Source organism: Anticarsia gemmatalis, chromosome 11 (genome assembly GCF_050436995.1).
Source record: "Anticarsia gemmatalis isolate Benzon Research Colony breed Stoneville strain chromosome 11, ilAntGemm2 primary, whole genome shotgun sequence".
NCBI lineage: Eukaryota > Metazoa > Arthropoda > Insecta > Lepidoptera > Erebidae > Anticarsia > Anticarsia gemmatalis.
In genome coordinates, this window is record NC_134755.1 from 4,457,650 (window position 1) to 4,482,873 (window position 25,224).

Consider the following 25,224-nt stretch of genomic DNA (forward strand, 5'->3'; position numbering starts at 1 on the left):
AATGATCGAAATATTATCTTCTTATTTACCCTCGTCATTATCGCTATAGCCTTAAACGATATCGTAAGAAATTAGAATACTGGCTCTTAAAGTGCTTAAAATTGTACAATATTGTTTATAACTTACAGCCCGTTGTTAGTTAGGTTTAATATACGCAGAACTAATTGCATATTTTAGCTTATACTAAAATAATGTATTATCAAATGATATTATTCTGACAGACCTAACTGTGATATTTTTTTTCATTGTAAAAAAATGGAATACCAAAGTATACAGTTTGCGATTTTAAAAGATTTTAATGGGTGCGTTTCGCTTATGAGGATGCAACTTTCAATAAAGAATTTCGAAAATTTATTTCCGACAAACTAAATAATTAATACCATTCCGTTATCGTATTTATCCTGATAATATAAAAAAGCCATACCTGATGTTTGGTGACAAACAGCAGTAACTAGCAAACACAATATAAATATGTTTGCGTCCATTTTCATGCCAGAATAAACTTGAAGTAATTATAAATTCAAGATACGTGCCTTTATAGCAAGTTTTTATGTCAAGGGTCGATACCTAAATAAAACTATGATACTACCAATTGTACAATCACAATTTATTTCATTTTAAGTTAAATAATTATTAGATACTTCTTTATCATAATAATCTTTACAATTTAATAATGTTCACCCGACCCACTTAGACAGTCAAAGATTGTTGAAACACGTGTTTAATCTATCATTTAAAACGTGAACCCAATCTGAGTTCCTTATAGAACCAATATGCAGAGTAAACGGCAAAATAAAGGATGTATATCAACACATGACATACTGGACATAAACTCTTCATTAAAAAGTTCTCGACCAAGTAGTATTAATCTATTTTCAAAGTATGGGGCCCCCGTGCTCCATTGATCATAAAACTATTCTCTTTTAAGAATTTGTCATGATTATACTTTAATGTTTTCGATACAAGGCGGTCTAACAAACAATTTTTAGCGATGATATCAACTAATTTATTAACACAAAATCGGCGTTGTTTCGAGTATTGCCGGACACCTAGATGTAAGTGACTCCTCCAATCATTACTATGAAATTATGAATATTGATTGATCTATAGTTAGTAAAAGTAACTTAGTAAACAAACTGTTTTCCAAATTCACTTTTGTCACTGTTGGTTCATGTTCATACTAACTAACCTAAGGAAATGTTCAGTTTAGTTAGTTTACGAAGAGATAAATAGCATATGTTCCACGTGTATCTAGCCTTATTTTATAAAAAATGTATTTCGGTCTTTGGGACAAACACACACGAGCATAATAATTTACTAGAAAACTGGCCTTTAACCTACTAGATAAGAGTGTAAACTGTTTTATTCATATTTCCTAAACATTTATATCTACAAATTAAACATTAATGTATAATAGAATACGGGAATTAACGCGAACACGCATTTTACCTTAAAATGCCTGACGTTTCGGCGCAGGTTGCACTCGCCGTGGTCGAAGGCTGACTGGAGCAGCGATGACAGGACTTCGTGTATATGAGGCGGACGAGTGTCCATCCACCCTCATATTTTGATTTTTCCAACCGTCATCACACACTACACTAACCGTGTCCCTATTCTGTGAGCTAACCGATTGCGAAACATAGCGAGGTTTTGTAAAAGTAATCACTGGATTCCACGTCGCCGATAATTTGAAGCCGTCTTCCCGATTGAAATTTGAATGTTTCTTGATTTCGATCGCTTCACGAACATGTTCAGGAGGTACTACGAATGAACGGATATCACGTAAGTCGACGAAGGAACAGGATCACGAAACGGAGTAAACATCCGGAGGTCAACAGACAGCCCGCCTACTTGCCCTACGCCAGGCTGTTAGGTTTTGGTTAACCCAAGTTTAGACTGTTAGGATAATAGATTTAAAACCTATCTTTTCTCGGTTTGCCGGTCCACATATTATGTAGTATGTCGCATCATTATACATTATTCTTTAAGCGCAATACACAGAGGAATACTAAAGTTGACTACGACAGAGGTCGGCAACTCGTGCCATGAATAATTTAGAATTCAAATTCAAATTCAAAATTCAAATTATATTTATTTGCAGAAAATATGGTACAAGAAGTGGTTTACAATATATAGTTGGTATCACATAATATATTTTGTCATGAAGATGACATGCAAATATTAAGCACGCATTAAGCGTATCTAATCTACATATTTCTAAAACTTATATTAATCCATACTTTAATATCTAAAAAAGAACTACCGAGCAACGTGTACGAAATACTGGAACATAGGTGTTCTACACTGATTGAAGGAAATGCTATTAAGCTCAAACTGACAGAGCGTTTATTGTAGAATAGGATACGGGAACTAACGCGAACACGCATTTTATCTTGGAATTTACGTTTGACTGTGACTACGGCCAGTCTGCATCAAAACGCCAGGCATTTCTAAGTGAAATGTGAGTTCACGTCAAGTCTGAAGAATCTTGCTATATATTAAAATGCAAGGCGAAAGTTTAAAATTTAATGAAGAAAATAGCGTTTTCGGTAAAAACAGAAATATACAGCAGTTTATACGACACTATATAGAGTCAACTAGCAAAATTCCGGCAACAATTTTAGTGCTGTTCTGGGCTATTTTGAAATAGAATAATTTTGTAGCTATTATTAATATATGATAAGATGATAATTATGTATTAGCTGGCTAATCTATAATATGTGTAAGAAATAATAATTGTAGTATAATAGGCATTATTGTTCACGTTGTTTGCAGTGATGATCGTGGCCGCCTCGCCACAATCCCGCACTTGTGCGTAGTGGGTTCGAATCCCACCCTGGACAAATATTTGCGTGATATATTATATTAATATATACCTATCGCGTATCCTACCCATAAATTTGTAAGTAAGAATTTAAAAGAAAATAAGTATTTTATCAGTTATCTAATTACAACACTCCGCTTAGTTGGAAATAAAATGACCTTGTAAGTTAGCGAACGCCTAATAATTTGAAAAAATATTAATCAACTCACTTATTTAGGTCAAATGTGACTTCCGATAGTCGAGAAAACAAAACATTCTTATCTCCACATTAATGACTTGCGTTTTTTATATTTTACCTACGTTAACGCCAAAAATAAATAAGGCAAACAAGTTTTCACTCTCATTGAGAAACTTTATATACCGGTTAAAATGGAAATAAAAAGACATGTTTAAAGGCAATTACACTATTTGAAATGCTACAGTTTTATTCATAGCGATATTTTGTTCCAAGAACCGCAAAAATGAATGCTTCGCTAGCTTTTAGTGGGAGCTATTTACTTATTTTTACAATCTAATTCACCCCAAATTTTCCGAAATTGACTATACTTGCCGGTCCTTTAAATAACTGCCGAAATTTTAGTTTTAGGACAAAAATATTAGGATTAGCCGATTGGCGTTGAATCTGCTCTTCAAACGACTGTTACTAAACTAGGATCTTAAAAAATAATCAAATTACAACGTTTACTTCAAACAAAGAAACACTTTTATTTAAGTTAGAGCAGAAATTGGAGGGATAATCAATAAGAGATTTTTTTGCAATACGTTTATTTTACATACATACATAACGCCTGTTTTACCCGAAGGTGAAAGCACAGGTGTGCGAAATACAACAGCGTTTCGCCATTAACGATGATAGTCCCATGTAAAAAGTTGGCGCGCCTATTGCCATACACCAGTATAAGTCTGTTTTATTCATATTCTATTGACGTTAGTTGAACTGTACGTTAATTATTCATGAAGCTAAATACTGGAACATTCTCAAACGTGAGCTGAAATGTCCGACGTAATTATATGCAAACTTTGAAGTCTGACCTGCTTGCGGAACAAAGGTCCCCCTCGGGCGTTTGGGGCTAACACCGAATCACCCGCGTTAATTTACTGTAAATAATATTACGAACTGCCTTTTTGGTGTTTGTAGTGTATGCGATTGTCATGTAGAGAGGTTGCGTTCGAATTTCGGCCGGGGTAAAAAGTTTTTCGTTACCTATTTTTTTTTGGCGAGTAATTTTTAGTCATTTCTCGGAAGTATGTAGTTTGCGCAGCATTATGCTTATTGCGGTCATCTGTGCCTAGGAGAGCACGTAAATCCTTCGGTCTTTCATTGGTTTTGGTGGTTGTCTATCCCACCAGTACATGTGGTGTACGCACTTGGATACTATGATCAAACCTTTGAAGTTCGCTGGTTGCTGTAGAACTAACGTCCATTCCAATGTGGACTAGGCAGACACATTAATATTGCAAAAATAATACAATTATAATTATCTAAGTTGACTTGATTTAAATGAGGCCCTTTCATTTTCCCGGGATCTCTCGTGCTCTAAAAAATATACAAAGTCCAATCAATGAGATACGCGATACTTGCATCCTTGACCAGCAACCTTTCAAATGTCTGAAATAGGTATTTTTTGCTATTAGGTAAATAAAACATAGTCTTTGTAACACTGATATTTTATTTCTTAATCATTGTTTTGATAGTATAAACATTTTTTCCTATCTGATGTTCCTTAGCGCCTCACATATGGATGCCAGTATCAAGAATTTGGATAAACAGCTTGAAGACCCTGAAAGAAAATGGAAAAATAGTATATATTTTTGTGGCGACATTTGGTGTTGGTGTGCAGTTGGTACTATCGTCTAGCTAGCGTTTGGCATATTATATAAAATACCTTGCAAATAGTTCCTGCAACGCACGCTAGAGGCGCTGATTTTGGAGAAAAATCAGTACTTCATGCCTTAAGCTCTAAAATAGATCATCGAGGGTTCAAACCCAACTCGGAACACTAGAGGCGTTTAGAACTCACGTAAAAATTAACCTTGTGGAGAAACCTTGCAGTAAGACTTATTTAAAACGGTACTTCAAGATATTAACTTAACTAATTGAAGACAGCACAGAGTTGAAGAGAAATGAGGTATATTTTGCCATTAAAACTATCTCAGTATTAAACTAAGCTCTGATAGGTTATACGGTATAACTAGCCAAAGCTTACGCGACGTCTATGAGTAAAACAGATTATACTAAAGTTTTACGCACCTTCGTCAATAGAATTTGGCATAATCATACTATTCATTTCGGAATCCCTTAAGAATATGTAGTTCGCTTTGAATCCTGTACCGTCCAATCTGTCATTAGATCTGAAGGTGATTCTAAGGAAGTTCTTCAGTGACGTCACTTGCAGCTCTTTTATTTGACCGCAGTACCTGTGACTTTGGGCTTCGATCATCTGATGGGAAAATTTTAGGTAGTCACTGGCTGAAACTGCTTCACATCTGGAAAAAGAAACATAATAATATTTGAAATGTATTTTATATTCGGATTTGACGGACACAATTTCTAGCGTTAAGATGATGTTGAAAATTGGGTATCGAAATTAATATATTTCTGATTTCCATTTGAACAATTTTTATGTTATTATTTTCTGTTTTATTTTGAAAATATGGGTACAAAATATGTTACAGGTGTTACTTAAATATTTAACATTGTTCAGCCATATTGAAGCCTACAGCAATGCAACTTTTATTAAGTTGTACATAGATTATACATATATCTTTCATTATCAATGTTGTGAAATATTAGACAATGACTCCAGAAGTCCGTTCCCATCATACTGAATGACTTACTTATCAAAAGTTATAATAAGCGCCATCTAGCGGCGGCACTCTGAACCTTCAAGTATTGGTAGACTGACCTTTGCGTAGCAAACATCTTGAAATGGGGATGGATTGTTTGGTTACTAGGCAACGTAAAATAATATTATTATTACAGGGATTTCTAAATAATAATATGTTTTTGGGAGTGACCAACAGCGCAGCTATAAAATCATTGAAAGTATTTGCGAAAATGTATGTACGTAGTATGTCGAACTTTTTAGTAATATTTCAGGTTTGGAATACCATTTCCTAAACGAATAACCTCTCGCGAAGAAGAGATCTATGTCCAGATGTAAAAGCCCTTTATCTTAACGAATTCCCGCTTTTTGAAAAAGCGGGGAAATCTTCATCGAAAAGCATTTAAATATACTTACGGAACCACACCTTCGACGTCGAAGTAAGTGAAATGCAAATGTACTCTCTCATTTTCATTCCCGTAGAAAAAGTAATTGCATTCTGTGTCCCTGGGATATAGGCCGGGATGATTTGGTGAAGTTAGAACACCCCTCGCTCTTTCACTGCTATTAAATACGAAGGCACATGGAAATTCGAAAAGCTGTCTTCCCGTTGCGATCCCGTAATCTGAAAATAGAAAAAAATACTTTTATCTTAACTTCTGTCTGAGGACTGAGTAGTAGTGTGTACGTTTGTGATTCATGACGTCTCGGGTTCGATGCCCGGGTAGGGTAAAGTGCATGCAAAAGATTTTTGAGATTATTATTATTTCCATTACAATATTCTAAATCGTAGCCTGGAGTTTGGTAACTAGGCAATAAGCTCGACTAATAGATAATTTTTTGTAAGTGACCGCAAAAGGTAGGCACTACAAAGTTGCATAAATATCCCCATTTATTACAAAACAAGAGGTGGTGGTAAAAATACAAACGTCCTAAACAAAAATATATAGGAACAAAAAAGCCTAACAAGTGAAGCAAAAAATACGATTGAACCTATACGAAATAAGGAAAACATATTCTTATACTACTTGCAGATGACGGCAAAATTGTAACAACTTACCCAATCTTTAAACCCAAACATTGTACCGATCACATACAGTCCACAACAATGCATGACCGCACATACAAAATTAAGATAAAGATAAAAAGAAATACGTACCTTCAACAAAAGAATATGATATCTTAAAACCCCTAGCATGTCTCGAGGAGTATATTCCACGGAATTCGATAGATAACTTCGGTCCATTCGACATTATTGGCTTTGGTATATCGTTGCCGCAAAATGATGCCATCTTTTCAAGACGACCATCTACATACAAAAATACGTCGAAAGAATCCATACTCTCGCAACTGTAACAAAGTGAATTTGCTTACTCTATATCATTTGGAGTGCTTTATTTTCTTTGTTCGAGTACGATTTTGAGGTAATGCTGTAGTAGTATATTTATGTTGAATCACTGATAGCTCTCGCTACTCGGTACCGGTAGGGATAAAGAAAACTTTTGGGTGGTAGAAATATGTTAGTTAGCTTGCAAATATGTTTATTAAATTTGGTAAAATCGTGAATCTGGCGGAGTTTCATGTGCCTTCGGAGTAAACATGGTCCATTTTAAAGTTTTTAAACTATCGGGTCTTTTGCATGGTGAACATTTTAGTAGTGACGATATCTTATTGTGCACACCGGTAGACTGCCTAAAACATCGCATGTACATATATTATAAAGGTATCGTAGTCTTTAAAGTAATCACTGCACATAAGACCTGTTGTGTATTCAAGTAATATGGTCCAGTTTTTCATTTTTTATCTCTATTGCTAATGCTATATTACTTGTGACTAGCAACCGTATTCGGTTGTTAGTCTTATATTTGTTTACTTACTCAATGATATTCTCCGATATTCGTTGCAAGCTGAAGTCTTCGAACACAAGCCGGACCCGCTCCCGTCCTCTGGCTAGAAAGTCGTAGTGACACTGCGTCTTCTGAGGATACGGAGCTGGGTACAAAGGTGAAGTCAGTTTACCCGTCTTGCTCTTATCACTGCTAAATACTTGATGGCATGATGACGCTGGAATTGGAAATAATAATATTTATAAGATTTTTTAGTTTGGTTTCTCAAAAGCATGTGACGTTTGTGACTTTGTTATCGAGTGACTTTCTATCAGGATTATGATATTGTCTACATATAATGTGTAGAGGGAAAGTAGTGCAGTAGTTCCGTCTGTGTAATTACAAAATCTAGGCTTTTGGTAGCAACTTGTTAGAAAAAAAAACTCGTGTGATCTTTATTGCTGCTACACCTTAATGCTAACTTCACGGCAATTATAAATTAATTAATAAGTGAGTCTTTAGGTTGATCACTACAAGCTTTTTTTTATTTCTTTACCACTTACACATCAAAAATGTGTGTAAGAATATACCTTTTTATTCTTACTATAATCGATACTTTGCATAAAAAAACTTCTTCAAAAACCGCAAAAGTAGAGTAACCATTTTCATGTAAAAATAGCCCTCCAATTTTAATATATGAGGTGATTGCTTACGAAAACGCTAAAGCAGTGTTTTTAAATGGTCGCATTATTTTAATACTTACTGGCCGCGCTTACAGCCGGTCCTAAGCCGGAGATTCCGTCCGCTGTGCTTGATTTCTTATTAATATCTCCATCTGAGAAGAAGATTATTGTTCCATTTTACCGCTATGAAAATTAAATTGGCTTACAATAAAAGCTTTTGCTGTGTAATCATCATTTTGAGTGTTAGTCGTAATTGTATTTTTATTTCGGGGAATAATTTGTTCTTAACGAATGTTGGCTATAATTGATTCCTTTTTTTGTCTTGCACTAATTTATAACTAACAATACTATATTCTGTTCAATTATCCGTGTTATTTTACTTAAACTTTCGTGTAGCACAGCTATTAGTCAAAATTATAAGTAAATATATTTTTTAAATCTAATACTAATACCGGAAATGAAACGAACTGGCGGCTACGGATACGACTTTAACTGCGCTGAAACGTCAATCAACTTAAGGTAAAGCAATTTAATACCCGTATCATTTTTAACTATAATTCAAAGAAAAAAATTAGAAATTACAATCAATAATAATTTTGATCTTTGCTCGAAATCATCAATGATTAAACTTTAATACATTTAATATTATCACAGCTGAAGCGATGGACCAATTTGTAGTCAAACATCGCATTCATTTTAATGTTCTTAGTGTTCTATTCAGACAATAGCTGCCTGTTGGGAAATCACAAGGGTAGCCGCAATTGTCCCTTACATTTTGTAGGTCATTGGTAAGATATTGGATATTGTTAATAGTGTTGAATTCATAATACAGACAACAAGGGACATTTTTTAGGAGAGTGGAACATCTTTCTCAAATACAAACGATAACAGAATGTAACACACCTCAACTTTAGAAATATATTAACATTCGAAGATCAAAAAAGCACATGGCACATAAAGTAACTGGTGCTAATTAAATTATACATGCTTTTTGTTCCCATCACCAATAAAATCCTTAATTACGTAGTGCTTTTGTATAATTGCTGGTCTGTAAAGACAGCAGAATTAAATATGGTTATTACATATGACGTTGAGTCTTGAAATATATTATGTGCTGAAAAGCTGAAAATTCATTAAACATTAACATAACATGCTTACTAAACCTGATTCAGTGTCGTCCTCAATTTGAAACTGGTAGCTCGCTTTGAAACCTTGGCCTGGTGTGTTGGAGTTGGCCGTGAATTGCACAAACAAATCCGGTCCCGTTGATAGTATCTCGTAACCTGTATAATTTGACCAATATTGGAGCCAACATTTTTGGAGTTATTGCACTAACATAGCTACTGGGACGTTGTATCGCTATGAATTTCAGTTATTAGAACCAACAATGGCGATTGGTTTGAAGAATATATTGTTACAGCACCAGCAACGGATCGGTAACAGGGATGATGGAAAAACGTAATCTCTGAACGTGAACTCAAATGTAAGAGAATATAGTGTATAGTATAGTAATTTATTATGTATAATTAGGTTTAATCAAATAAATATTATTTAGAGTTAAATACACTAATAACGTTACCCAAATAATTTCTAGGTTCAATCTGAAAAGTGAGTCGAATCTGGAAACTAATCTACGTTTTTAACCTTAGACACTGAACCTAATAAATTTATTTTTCAAAACAAACTAGATTTACATTACAAAAACATTTTTTTTTATTCCATTAGCTTGTGTTAAATGCTTACCTACAACTTCGTTGCATAATAAGGCCAGCACGGGCGACGATGATGTCCGCCCGTCAAATACTTTTATAATGTCTGCGCGATTGAGGCAACTGAAAAATTAAAAACGAAAATGATATCAAGATCGAAGTAATATTATTAACAAAACCATTGTCTTTAATTCAAGACCCATCAGAGTTATAGAAAGTATTTAATTGAACTCTTTTATACCAATATTTAATTCGAAACGTTGAAGGTATTGATAAATAACAAACATATTTTTCTCTCGAGAGACTATATAGTAATTAATAACTCTGGTAAAAATACCTTTCGTCGCCTTTCTGCAGAAATGACTCTTCGAAAACTAACTTGATCCGTTCGCTGTGCCTAAAATAGAAAATTCGATATTAATAGTATCTTCACATCACAATATTACTGCTAAAGGTGGTTTACTGTTGTTACTCCTGATAAATTGCACTTGTACTTTGTATTATTTGACGATTCATCTAATTCGTAGATATAGGTTTTTCTATAATTATTTATCTATTTTATCGAGTAAATACCATATAAAATTTAACCTTTACGTTATCATTGAATCACAAATCCGTATCATCATGCTTTTATGGCATGTGTAAATAAACTCAGCTTATGCCAAATTGTATTAACATACCTTCCGCTAAAATGATAAGTACACCTCACATTACTGGGGTAACTAGACGGATATCTTGGACTATACAGTCGTCCATGAGCCGGCCTGTTTGGCTGCGAGTGGAACATGTAATCACACCACGTCTCAGGCACCCGCACACCATCTGTCTCGAAATTTCCTAGGAAACAAGACACAAGTTGTATAAATTGGAAAACTTCACATATCGGTAGATAGATGTGTCTCGTTTGTTACGTGAGTGAAATATTTGCTTTGAATGTCGCATTGATACCTTAGAAATGTGCTATATTATTTGAGATTATATGTCTTCTGCATTGACTCCAATGTAGATTTTAACGAATACAACGTATTCTTGGCAGAAGCGCAAAACTCGAGAGCTATTAAAAACACGATTAAAATTGTTGGAATCTTCAGGTGAAACATAGGTAAAAAAGGTACGATACTAGTAGATTAGTTAAGTCTGACTAGTAATTCCAGTTGATGGAAGATCATAGTCGCAATTAAACTTAAATCCTCACTTTCAGATATTAGCTGCATGTATGAACCTTGCCGTTTGAAATCTATTGTACCAGTTAATTCTTGAATTATATCCGATTGAATATTGTAGAGACGAAAATAATTTCTTTATAAACAGAAGCTAAAAGAAATGTAGAATGAATCCATTTGTCAATACAGACTTGGGGACTTGGAACATTTGTTTCGTTCCAGCATCACTCAAGTCGTTTGGGGCATTAGCAAAATTAATTGATATATTTACGGCAACCGTGGCAGACGCTGATTGGATTGGACAGAGATAGACAGAGGGGGATCAGACTCAAATTGAGTGAATAAGAATTGATGATACCACTAAAGAAAAAATGTTGGACGAAATTGAAATTATAATAAAGTCGAAAGGGGAATAGGAAATTTTAGCGTAGTTTTTGTTGCTGTATTTTTTCTTTATAATAATATTTCATTACATTTTAAATTAACGAAGAAATTGGCCATCTTATTATTTTACGATCATACTGTTTGCATAAAGCCTTAGATTCAACGTCTTAATAAATTTACAAGTACAAAAATAATACAATATCTAAAATTATGAAATTACACATATAATACGTACACGTCAAGCTTCGTTACATGAATCAACTTACTTCTGTCTATAAACCTGTAGTTGCCCACAAAACCTGTAGCGTTGGTTGCTTTAGCAGCAGTATGGAACTCCAACACTAGCAGAGGTCCATGGGAGTACAAAGCTGGTGGCGCGTCAGCTCGACTGCCGCACAAGACCCTGGACCATGCCGAGTATTCGTTCACGCCAGGTGGACCTGGCCCGTGGACCCCACCCTCTGAGTAGACCTTCAGGTAGTCGCCTTGAGCGCAACTGTGAAAAATAAGTAAAATTAGTATTTTCTCTTATATTATCTTATTTTAGAAGGCGGGGGTGCCAGTTAATGCCTGGCTGACACTTTGACCATTCCTGATCCTTTGTGTCGCCCCCTCCTTCGGTACTCTAGTCGTTGGGGGCCAGGGCAAAACTTTTCAGTTTTGCTATGCACCCCAGCGGAAGCAGCCTGTAGTCTTCTGGTTTAGGGTAACCGCATCCTAGTATTTTCTCTTACATTAGGTTGGACAAAATCTTCGGACCGTATTTCTTCATGGAAGAATTAAAATATATGCCATGTAATATGTCGATAAGACATTATTACTAAAAATATTATATTTGATATTTAAGTATCTAATTATACAAGTCCTTGCATTATTAGATTTGAGTACTAGCAACAAAAGTAATACAAAATATCCAATATTAATTAAACACTGTCCCAACAATGAATATCAACTTTTCAGACTTATGATTGTACAAAGAGAATTCATACATTATGAAACAGTAATAAAGGGAACCGGATTAATTAAAGCCCCTGAGGCATTGCAGGTCGAGTGGAAAACTACTAGACAAATGATATACATTAGCAGAAATGCCCACATAATGGTGAAGTTACACCAAAAGCTAGCAAACATGTTTCGTTTATTGCGATAGTTTTGCTATAAAATAGAATAGCTTAGAGCGATTACACACTATATAAACTTACGATCCAAGTACACTGCAATCCAAGTGGTTGTATTATTATGTATTCTACATCACTCTTTCCCGTAGTTTACGTATACATTGGTTTCACATTATGAGATTGATGAATAGATGAGCCGAAGTAGGTATAAACTATTGTTGATAGAACAAGCGCCAATTGTTTAGGCACGACCGTGCGTACAAAAGCACAATTATTACGGACATCAGATCTACACTTGTGTATACTTGATCGGGAAAAAGTGGGTTGCTCATTCACATTTCAGAAATAAAAAGCCCTGTTTTGTCCTAGATTTTGACCGTATAAGAATAATTCCTTGACATCATTCCCGAGTAACACGTAGCTATTGCTACCCACATTATTTCTGAGATAACAACAGTAATCTCTTACTCTAATGCAGTGAGTACTACAACTATGCTTAGAACAGAACATTGTAGCCAGTGAGTGCCGACAAAATGTCATTACTTGAGAGCGTGTACAACTTTTAACATAAAAGTTACGCGCACAGTATAGCTGGACACGTTTGACCGCTAAACCGTTTAGTGCTTGGTGAAATATTCTCAACTAAGCTAAAACGTTAGCATAATGTAAGAGTTAGAAACTTGAATGACGCTTCTTACATTAAGGATTAATGTAGAACTTTATAAGAACGTACTTCTTATGGCCGGTGAAGTATTTCGAAGTGAGTCGATGACAGATCTTGATCATATCACTAGTAATTTTTAAAATACTACTTCATTCTTTGGATATCTATAGACTGTGAAACTAAAAAAAATCAAGAAATTGAAGAAAACTAATTGACTTTCTTTTGGATTCTAAGCTATGAGTTAGGATTCTGTAACAAAATGGATTAGACATCAAAATTAATAAGGTTATTTTCCTAAGACTTCATTTCATATACGTGTAGTACAATGTATATGGGCGCACGTAATGCCTAAGGCATTCTCTGCCAGTCTACCTTAGAGTGGAGCAGAGATACAACGAAGTGGGTGCATGTCAATCAATGGAACGAAAATTGCTTGCATTTTTTGTGTCGATGTGTTTACAAAAAGTATAGCATGTGATATAGTCTGACCTTATAACAATAGTTATAATGGGACGTAGAAGCAAAATAATTTTGGTATAAAAATTTTGTGCGAGCCGAGTTTAGAGTTCGAAACATTTGGTCGCAGCAGTAGTTTTAATGAATTTTGTTGTCGATACCCAGTTGATGTTTGAAATCTGAATTTGATATTTGGCGCCTCATTTTATATATTTGCTAATCGGCTGGGAAGTTTTAAACTGTTATTGTTTTGTATAAAATTTTTACTCTTAGTTTTTGTTAATAAGCAGTTGCTATGCAGATTATTTTTTAACATTAAAATAGTCTGATATATCAATACTAACTAGGTAGTTCTATAAATATTACGTCGTACATATACATGAGCACAAAATAAACGGTTGTTAGTACTTATAATAACCTAAACATATTTTTAATTAATAAAAAAAAAAAAACATGACGTAAAGCTTTACATGTCCCAAACTTTTCATTTTTGCGGTTTTATTACCTACCCCTATTTGTCTGCGAATTTTTTTACGGCCAATAAATCAACGTGTCATGTTTGAACACGGGGACAGCGGCGAATTAACCCGACTAGCGACAATGATACCCGACCAAGTTCAAGTTAATTAGAGACTGGCATACGTAGACGTAAAACAACGAAACATTACGAAAACACCCGAACATACCCGAACACATGCGGTTTAATCTCATAACATGTCCGGCACAAATGAGTTTCTTTTTGTCCCTTTCAGTTCAGCATTCAATTATAACGGTTGGGATGTTGATGCTGCCAACATTTATCCGTTTTCGTGATTTCGTTAACGTAGTGAAAAACAGATATCAACATCGATACGCCCCTTGGGTTTTGCTTTCGTAATTACTGGCCATTGATACATTTTCCATTGTTTTGATTGTTTGCATTTGATTGTGTTTGAACTATAAAAACATGCAATCAAGTGTAATGTTGGAAAGGCAGGAAGTTTACAATCATATTCTATTTATAGACTCATGAGTACAATAGCACAAAATGTACTTACCAATTATATTTCTATCGAGACCAATAATCAAGTTAAATATCTAAATTTATAATAATTCAAATAATAATAAATATAAAAATAAATTAAACCCGTTATTGTCCCACTGTTGGGTAAGGATCTCTTCCCGTAATGAGGGAAGGGTTAGGCCTTGGATCCAATTCAAATAATAGTTCATGTTTTGAAATCTTACGAAACGAACACTTTTACTTGCTATGAAAAAAAATACAACGAATACCTCATTTAAAATCGCACAAACCAGCAAAGACAAACTTACAGAAATCCAACTAGATTTATTCGCATAGTCTTCAGTAAGTACCTGCAAAGTGGGTACTAAAACCTCCGCTAAGAGAGTCAAGACGTCAACTTTTACTGCACCACTTTAACGTTAAGTTGACAGTAATAAAGTTACTTGGAACAAATCATTATTCTTTATGGCAGTTTACTTTGAACATCCTCGACATCGCATAATCTCAGATTGCCGGTTTCATCTGTGAGTTCTGTGACATACGGATACTTCAGCGCATGGATCCAAACATAAAATGAAATATTTCAACTTGAGAAACACTTTATATTTTACGACAGGAATAATTTTAAGTCGTAATAAGTTTTGTCTTTGACTCCTATGTCGATAAGATACGAAGCGCGATTTTAAAACTTGTGAGAGGGAAAGAGACAAACATAGGAGATGTGAATGTGAAGAACACATGGCAATTGCAATTGATCAAGGAAATGACAGTTGATGTGTCAAAGTTAGTAAATTCAGCAGCGACTTCAAATGCTCTAAAATATAATCAAACAATCCTTGAACATGTATTTTGAATTCCAGTTTGAAAGCGGGGCAATCTAATAATCTTAAATATGAGTTGCATAGATCAGGAAAAGCTCAAGTGCAAAAAGAAAAACGATCTACAAGTTCCGTTGTGCATTATGCATTATTACTGTTATATAATAAAAAAAACAATTGTAGTTGAAGAATTTCATTAAAGCTTACTTAATGACTTTGTAGAGGAACCTAGGAGACTGTAAGTCCTTGCTCAACGGTGGGACGCAAAAATAGCCTAATTAAAAAGAGGAAGTCAGTTTGCAACTGCCTGTGTGTCACATAATTAACGGATTGCGTTGACCTTTGCGGGTGTCGCATTTAACGATGCTTTTGTATTAGTCGCGCTTTGTAGTTTGTGTTTTAAACCTGGATTTTCCTATGTGCAACCAATTTTGAAAACAATATGCTGCTAGCTTTCAGATACTGCCGCAATTATAGACAATCTGAGATAAAATTAGTGATATTATTTTACAAAATATAACAAAAACTATGCAGCAACAAAAATATCAGTTTTTATTTTTACTACTTGTGTTGTTTTTTGGAATACTCGACGACCCGCTTCGAAACTAATTACATTTAGCTATATTAGGACCAAAGTTCATGTTTATGATAATTGATAGTCGCTACAATTATCGAATCTACCAGTTCAGAAAAGGATACAAATTTACTTTATAATATACCAAATCACGTATTATCATTTGCCATTATAATAACCACCATAAGCCCAAACCTGGAATCGTTGAAAACAGATTTTAAATCACAATAAACATAATGCAATTGCCAAAAAGCAAAAGTACAATTTAAATAAATATTGTTTATGCAGATGTTCTATTTAATTGTATACATTACATTGCCAACGGCCAACACGACTGTTGGCGTTCGACATTACCATTTCCTGGCAATGGACCGGCCATACAAGCATTGTATGAATTTTCATCTACAACTGTTCTATTCAGCATGTTATTCATTATTCCCATTATTTTGTGTCACTCCACAATGAAAAGATACAAAGCTCATTGTCCGTGCTCCTCTTTGTGAATATTTTATATCGCTTGTGATTTATCATTCTGAAGGGACTAAATAGTGTATTAATTCATTCCAGTGAAATGTAGAGATTGAAATTGTAGGTCGTTCTGAGGAGAATCGTTTATTATGTTTAGTGTACACTAACATAATATATGTCTGGTTTCTGCTTACCCCAATGAGAATAACGGGGCCTGATTTAATGTTTTTACTAGCTGACTCGCGCAACTTAGCTTGCGTCACGTAAGAGAGAATGGGTAAATTTTTACCCCGTTTTTGGAACATTTTTTACTGGTACGCTGCTCCTATTGGTCGTAGCGTGATGATATATATTTTTTCAAATCGTACCAGTAGTTCCTGAGATTAGCTAGCGCGTTCAAACAAACAAACAAACTCTTCTGCTTTATAAGTAGTATAGATGTACTAACATAATTATCTATCTTTGGTAATGGCAAACTGAATAAATATTTACGAGAAATTAGACAAATGGCACTGAGTTATCCAATTTTAAACTTAGCTGACCCTGTATTACAGTAACCAAATTGCATCTATAGCTAAGATTTAAAAAATAAACTTACACTCATACTTATCAAAAATCTTTTATCATTTGACCAATTCTCTAAGCGTGCATTTTCAATGCCCGAAATCACACATACTGGTTACAGGCCGCTTTTTTAATAACACCAAATAAAAACAATCGCACTATAAGCGCCTAAGCGCTTCCAAACAGTCTTCTATTTTATCACAAAAACTGTTTGCATTAGTTTCCAATAATGCAAATACTAATCCATATTACGTCTTACATTAAATAACAAAAACGAGGCAAAATCTATTATCCAAAACATACTTGTGAATGCAGAATACCGCAATCCCATAACTTACAAATTACAATACTAAACTATGTAGATACAAGGTTTTATGAATGTAAACACGAATACACGTCTTGTTCAGATACAGTTTCCGTGTAAATTTATGAGACCGTATGTCATATCGATAGCCGACTCCGAAGTACAGTTGCAAAGCTCCGGATATGTAGGTAGTGAACTATGAACTGAATATAGTTTCATTGTTGCAGCAACGTAATTGGCGATAGGATGTCTTAGATATGGGATTTACTATATATTACTTGGCTTTGTTATTGTATAAGTTATGCCATCAAAAACATTCTGTAAAAACCTCAAGTCTCGCCGTAAAAAGTTGTGAGATCTATATAATACCAAGTCGATTAATCTATTTAGTCTCTACTTAAAGGACCTTCTGTCTTAAGTTATAACGTATGTTATTATCATGCCAATTTTAAAAAAATACCTCTTAAACAAATAGACCGACCTGGCCATCGCATGATTTGATTATTAGTATGTATCACACTACACAGCACGACGAGAAGTTAATGCTCCTGAAATGTTAATGGCGAATTTGTGTTTTCTTGCGATGACCAAGTCGATCTATTTGTTTTAAAGGTTTTTTTTTTTTAAATTGGCATGATAATAACATACGTAATAACTTAAGACAGAAGGTCCTTTAAGTAGAGACTAAATAGATTAATCGACTTGGTATTATATAGATCTCACAACTTTTTACGGCGAGACTTGAGGTTTTTACAGAATGTTTTTGATGGCATCTCACTTCTTTTTGTAGAGCGAACATAAGTCCAATTTGTATGGAAAGACGTTTTTTTTTCATAATTCAACATATTTTCCTATGGGAATGTTGTTAAGTTTCATGGGCTAAACACCCTTACCCACCCTTTACCCCCTCCCGTTATGCCTCATATAGTAGGTACCTATTTAAACCTATTTATTTTATTTTCTACAGTAATAATAATTCATTAACTGCAAATGTAACCTTGTAATCTTATACATTTATATGGGATTACAAAGTTATTGTTGCAGTTGGTGTATTTAGAAAACTGGACCGAAATTAGAAAATATTAAATGTTTCCCATGATTATGACAACAAACCCTATTTGTATTCTAAATTTTAAGCTTCTAAGTCTGCTAGAAGTACCTTAGACTTTTGATGATCGGTGAGTCAGTGAGTCAGTGAATCAGTGAGTGACAAAATTCAAAATTTCAACAAGTTGTCATTCTTAAACGACTGGTTCAAATTGACTGAAATTTTAAATATACCGTGTTTATACAATGACTGATTAGTTGCTGAAAATCCAGGCTTCTTGTTTTATCCACAACGAAATTATAGGGGTGTCAAAAATAGCCCGAATTGCTTCGAGAAAAGGATGTTACGGCCGTGCCGCTTTTTTTTGCTCGACTTGCGGGGGCACTTCCGTGCCCCCAGATATTTAAAGATATATTTATATTATATTGCATACAGGATCCTCTCATAGAACCAAGTGATAATTTGGGAGAACCTGGTGCTTACTATTACGTGAAATTTATTTAACTTTTATTTAACGACTGATTGTAGTTACTTCTAGTAACTATTGCGAATTCGCCATTTTTGGCAATTTCGTTTTCCGCCATTTCGTCAAAAGGCCTTACTTCTTTGAACGTTTTCTAAATAGTGATCGATGCGTTAATAATTCTACCAGCTTGCTTTTTATATCTCTATTGAAATTATCTATTATTATTCCGAATATCATGTAACCATAGTATTGAAATTGAAAAAAACAAACCAAATCTTTTTTCCGACATGGCAAACTAACCTGATACATCGTGATCAGCCATCAGTATAATATATTATGTACATTACCACCCTACTCACACTATAGAATCAGTCTATTTCTCCCATCAACTTGAGTGAAATCCTAAAACTATGAGCAGCGTAACTAGACCTACCATGTGATCGTACCCTTAAAGATATTAAGCTTAATATTTGACACGTGCGTTTTACTCCACTTATGAATAGTACACGCTCATAAAATTTCGAACGACAGCAACACAATAAAGAATATTTACATACTGAAATACCTTTGACGAATTTATCGACAAAACTTATTTACTGCTGAATATATTTTGTGGCACTAAACATATATGTACTGAATCATTCATGAACTGTCACTTATAAAGGCGACGTTGATGTGTATTTGGAGTTAGTGGAAAAGAACTATTTAGAAAGTTTCCTAATATAGCTATCGGTATATTGATTCCTTTCGCGGTAGGCATCTAGGGACTGGCGAATAGATAGCGGTGGAGTAATATTTTCGCAGAAATATTGGAAGGACCAAACATATCAATCTTGATCAAAAGTTTTCTTGCTTGGATTTTTTAGTTTTTGAGACTTTTTATTGAGTTATCTAGATGAAGGTTAGACAGTTTAAATTTTTTATGTCATATTCACCTTTATATAATAGCAGAACGTAAGAAAATCTCACTTCGTACTGCTAACCCAGTAGCTACACAAAAAATCACTATTACTCTTCATAAATCAGTTACTTAACTCTTCTAAATAAAAAAGTTACTTAATAAAATAAATGGAGAGACGACTGGGTGTTTCTATTTTAAGTACCTATACCGAAAATCATAATCTCCTCGTCATCGTCTGATATCACATAATAATTTTATAGCAAGTCTATTCGTATTATTCTGCCATGAAGTCGAAAAAATCCGATAGAAACTATTAACGTCAATTCAAGTTCCACTACATTCTTCGCTTCTCAAGAGTCTTGAAAGTAAACCGGGAAGGTTTTCAACGTTTTGTTTACGTACGCAATTATCAGATCTGGGTTCCCATTGTCAAGTAACGTAAGAGCTCTCTAGGAATCTAATAATAGGAAACTTTTCCCGGAAGACTACTTACAAGTGCTTTTGTTTACCCTATCAATGTTTGGAAACTCTTAGCTATTGTGGTTTTTCCGTGCTCGGTAATGTTTTGTCTTTGCTCTCACACTTTACTTTGTCGATATGAAAATGTACGTTTGTGGAAGTAATTTTGGGACTTTTATTCGCCAAATAAGAGTCTTTGAGTACGTAGTTTTATACAGACGATATGGAAGCCAAAAATAAGTTTGGTAGTGTTTCTTAGAATTGCTTAATACAAACCACACATAGTGTCTGTAGATATGAATGAACTAGTATTATACTTGTGCTATTATCTTTTCCGTGGTATTATGGAACCGTAAAAATTAAATAAACATAATTCAAGCTACCAAGAGAAATTTGATACTTTCAAGACAAGTATTAACATCTTAATCTAAGTAAGTACCCCAATGCAGCATTAGCACTTAAAAATATGAAGAAGTAACTGAAAAGAACCCACGCGAAATTCCAAAATTAATTGGAGCTTTGAAGCCATTTTGTTGAATAAACCTCGCAGCGACACTGTACGGGCGATTTAATCCATATAACATTAAAAAGATAAAGAGGCACTTTTTTAAACAATACCAGAAAACAATTCGAGTTTGGAAAAAATATAAATGGTTCGGTGCTCGAACAATGCACGCCACATACTCTTGTTTGGGAATAATTTGTAGCAGCAAATGTGCACAATACAATCGGACGGCTATTTAGGTATCTAGAGAACCCGGAGAGAAATACGTTTAGGTTTTGTGTGGAAACGGTTGGAAATGGCTGTTTAAGAATTACAGGAGCTATTTCTACTTTCGACAACCGCTTGCTACCAGATTTTTTTAAAGAAAATATGATCAGCGGTTCTAGCAAGCGCCGTTGAGACTGTTATTCCAGTAGGTTTTGAATTTTATGTCAAACTTCTTTACAATCTAAATTATAACTTAATGCGATTAAGATTGATACTTATAATAATAAGATAAATACTATACTATACTACTGTTAACGACGATATTTGTACTAACAAAGGCAAATACAAGAATCTTTCCTAGTACTTCTGTTATCTTAAAAATAAGATTAAGTCCACAGCTCACGTATATACAACAAAAAAGAATTGTTGATACTTTGAGCAGTTATTTGCGAAAGAAAAGATCATTTTGGCAGATAAACCTACAGGATAAGAATCAAGAGACAACGGAAAACGAAAAATCGAATTAGCATTTATCCAATGAGGCGCATCGACTGTTTACTAGCAAATACCTATTTAGAAGCTGTTAAATCGTCTAAAAGAAAAGCCAATGAGAAATTTAAATAGCATTGTGTTAAGTAGTTCATGCAAATGAAAGAAGAACATTTTTAAGTAACGTCTCGGTTAAAAAAACAATGTTGTTATGAATGTTGATCTGAAAAATAATAAATAGGCCATAAATGTTGAGCTCTCGTAAAAGTACTTAAAATTGTAGTTAAGTACGTGAATTTTCTTTTTTTCTTAACTGCGTAAAAACCATCCCCTTACTTAATATTAATATTGGCCACTGAATATCATGAGGGAACTTTTCAGCTTCAATTACCAAATAGTTTATTTTCTCATCAATAAGCCATAATCATAACTCAAATCAAATTCAAAACTGTTAAGTAATATATCTAAAATCTATCAACAATTAAGTTTCGAAATGACGCCATGTTTTGTCATGTTACAGCCGCAGGTGTATCCTGTGTATGACGATGATTGATCACGGGCATGACGCACGCTCGGTATCGCTTACAAATTATTCATGTGCGTCCCTTTTCGTGTACAAAAATGTGCTATAAAATCGATTATTTGGGTAATGGCCTTTGGTTTCGGATGAAAGCATTTATAATATGAGACGCCCATTGCTAAAAAAATTGTTTCTTATTTATCTAAAAGCGGTCAGCTAAAATAAATATATTGGCATAAAGCTAAGCCAAACTATTACTGATCATAGTACTATGTTATAAATCACACGTCCAAATCCTATCAATATTGTTAGTCTGCTCTACTACTCGACTCAATATATGGATCCTCCAAAATGCTTATAAATTTTCAAAAGTCATAGGCGAAAACACTTTAAAGAGATTTATTGAAAGCTGGTCTTTTGAATCGTTCGTACATAAATAACTTTGTAGTGTTTTATGCACTGAAACTAACAATACAAAAAATAGGCAAACAAAGCAAAATAAATTTAGGATAACACGCCAACATAAATTTAAAATAACACACACACACATTTTTTTTGTATTAAAATTATTCTGCGTACACTCGCCGCAGCTATTATAGCGCACTTAGCAAAAAAACAGGAGTCACATCTATGTTCGTATGTTATGACAAAACATTACACTACAAAAAACTGTATTCTCGTTTTAATTATTCATTTATTATTTCTGAAACGCGCAATAAAACGAAGCGAAAAATAAAAAGCGTTTATGCTTCGTACGTCGTTTTAAAACTACAGAATTAATGTTCGGAATACGGACTCTGGCCATGGTTTTGCCGGTTTCCCTAAACTGCGGTTTGCTTTTATTTTCTTTGCCGGCTAGATAAAGGCCGTTGCCGATGTTATACCATTAGGTAATGCTTCTTTAAATCCCGAATGCTCTAACTATTTTTTGTTAAAAATTTACTTGGAATGGTTTCGTTGTAAAATTCTAGTTTAATCGCGAAACTATACGGAAAAAACGATTGAAATCGGAAAGTATTTTTAATCGAATTGGTTGAAAAAGATAAGTTGAGAATCCATACTAATATTATCAATGAGGAAGAAAGTTATAATGGCTAAACCAATTCAAATGAAATTTGAGGAGGAGGAATGATTTTTTTTATCTTGTCACATTACATCTCGTAGATGAGCAAACGCTCTTTTCCGCGGTTGGAGTCACGATCATAAGTTAGTAATAAAATATTTATGAAATATTGAATGTAAAAATTCGAAACAACATCAATCCCAGCTAATATTGACTGCCGTCAAACAATCCAACACGGTAAAGGGGAATAAAAAACTCCGAGTGTAAAAGTGGACGGGCGACTGACAGTAGAATGGGTTTGCACTCTCGCTCTACATGAAGCTTTTGACAGCGTATGCAATACGGCCGTGCCTTTTGAAAGGTAGTTTTTGTTTCACACGTTTAATGGCTCACCCGTGGCCAGTGGTTTCGGTTGAGGATTTTTATATCGTTTTTAATTTTCACGTGTGACGTCATTTGATCGTCAGTAAAGCTGTCAATTAGGTCTTGTCGTTTGTGCTCTAAAGTCCATGTTTTGGAAAGAGTTTTTCCTTTTATTATTCTTCGTTATTACCAGTATCGTATACTGATGCTGATATTATACCACATACGTGTCTATGGCTAATGAAATCCTGAAATAAAGTTTACTAGTTACTAGTTAGCCGAAATTAAAATATTTTAAAATCACATAAAAAGAAGAATTATAATGTGTTGTAAATGAAACGTAATATAAAAATAATTTGATAAAGAAAAGCATTTTTTCCACGAATTGGGTAGCATTTTTTCGTCCGTTCCTTTTCACGCCTACCCACTTAAATATTTGCGTTCATCGACTTGTAAAGAACTAAATAAAGATATCGGAGCCGTCATCAATCACTGGTAATAGTCCAGTAATTTGTTTAGTATAGTTCAAGGACGATCATGACCGTCCATATTCGATTAAAGTGATCAATGGTTTACGTTTTTGGAGAATTAATGAACTTCTTTCTATCATAAAATTAGTATTGAGTAACATTTATGTTACTCAATACTAATCCCCAACCCGCACTTGGCCAGCGTGGTGGACTCAAGGCCTAACCCCTCCCCCTCGTTTGGGAGGAGACCCTTGCCCTGCAGTGGGAAAGAAATGGGTTATTAAAAAAAAAAAAAAAAAAAAAACATTTATGTTCCACTGAAATTGACTAAAGCATTACGCTGAAGATGTTGTTAGCGCTGGTGTGACCTATAATGACATACAAGCGCGGCTTTAATACTACAATTATAACGTAACTGGCCTGCACGGTATCGTTCTGGTTTGATGAATGATTACTCTTTTCTCGCCTTAGCTTGATATAAGGTAGCTTCTTTTTAGCTTTCCTCGTGAATAAGTTTAAGATTGAGTTTAAGCAATTGAAACTTTCCAGTTTTATTGTTAAAGTAAATCAATACATCCTATTTCTCTCTTTGTTTATCAGAAAATTATCAAACCAAATCTTCAGTCAGTTGCACGATTTCTATTTAATACTAAACAAATACCTTCTCTAATAAATTCACCCGAATGATTTAAACACTGCTAATATTTCATGCGCGTAAAGGCAAGCTCACAAAACCGTTGAACGTACGTTTTCACGTCGTTTGTTTACACACGATTAGTCGCGATGACGTCACGACTGTGACGTCACAGCAACATGCCATGATCTATGAACGTACACGCTAATTTGATAATTTATGGTGCATGTATTGTTGACTGTTGTATGGTAATGGCATATAAAGTATTATGTGATTAATATCATAGTTTAAATTCGCTTCTTTATTTTCAACAATAATATCAAATATAAGTAAAATCTTTGATAATTGTTATTTTTTTAAGATTAAGTCAATGATTAGGTCAATGAACTTTGAAGGTACTAAACATATTATATTTGAATTTGGTCAATATAAGGTTATATTGACCAAATTCAAATAGAATATGTTTTCAATAGTAGAATTAGAATATGTTTGCAATCATGATTTTGACTGACTTGAATGAATGATTTGACTATACAGATATCTAGACGCTATAAAGTTCTACCGCACTATTATACTACGTTAAGCTACGTGCCACGACGTGGCTCCAATAATTCAATTAGTTGTAATGACCTGTCATTCTCTTGAGTCGTAGAAGATATACTGTAGTAATATCTCTAGAAGTGTCTCGGACATAAAGTTTATCAGAGGTCTACATA

The 25,224-nt window shown here is 34.2% G+C and overlaps 2 protein-coding genes across 2 annotated transcripts in view; both read right to left on the reverse strand.

The window, feature by feature from the left end:
• LOC142976397 (uncharacterized) overlaps window positions 1-514 on the reverse strand; it is a 49,782-nt gene extending 49,268 nt beyond the window's left edge. The window contains exon 1 of the mRNA XM_076119728.1: window positions 425-514. Coding sequence (XP_075975843.1) covers window positions 425-491 — 67 coding nt within the window. The 5' untranslated portion in view covers window positions 492-514. The remainder of the gene's footprint in view (window positions 1-424) is intronic.
• Window positions 515-4,476: 3,962 nt separating this feature from the next.
• LOC142976706 (suppressor of lurcher protein 1-like) overlaps window positions 4,477-25,224 on the reverse strand; it is a 57,806-nt gene continuing 37,058 nt past the window's right edge. The window contains exons 5-15 of the mRNA XM_076120216.1: window positions 11,681-11,910; window positions 10,548-10,704; window positions 10,205-10,264; window positions 9,902-9,990; window positions 9,322-9,441; window positions 8,239-8,310; window positions 7,527-7,713; window positions 6,809-6,999; window positions 6,067-6,274; window positions 5,076-5,311; window positions 4,477-4,605 (exon numbers count right to left, since the gene is read on the reverse strand). Coding sequence (XP_075976331.1) covers window positions 4,535-4,605; window positions 5,076-5,311; window positions 6,067-6,274; window positions 6,809-6,999; window positions 7,527-7,713; window positions 8,239-8,310; window positions 9,322-9,441; window positions 9,902-9,990; window positions 10,205-10,264; window positions 10,548-10,704; window positions 11,681-11,910 — 1,621 coding nt within the window. The 3' untranslated portion in view covers window positions 4,477-4,534. The remainder of the gene's footprint in view (window positions 4,606-5,075; window positions 5,312-6,066; window positions 6,275-6,808; window positions 7,000-7,526; window positions 7,714-8,238; window positions 8,311-9,321; window positions 9,442-9,901; window positions 9,991-10,204; window positions 10,265-10,547; window positions 10,705-11,680; window positions 11,911-25,224) is intronic.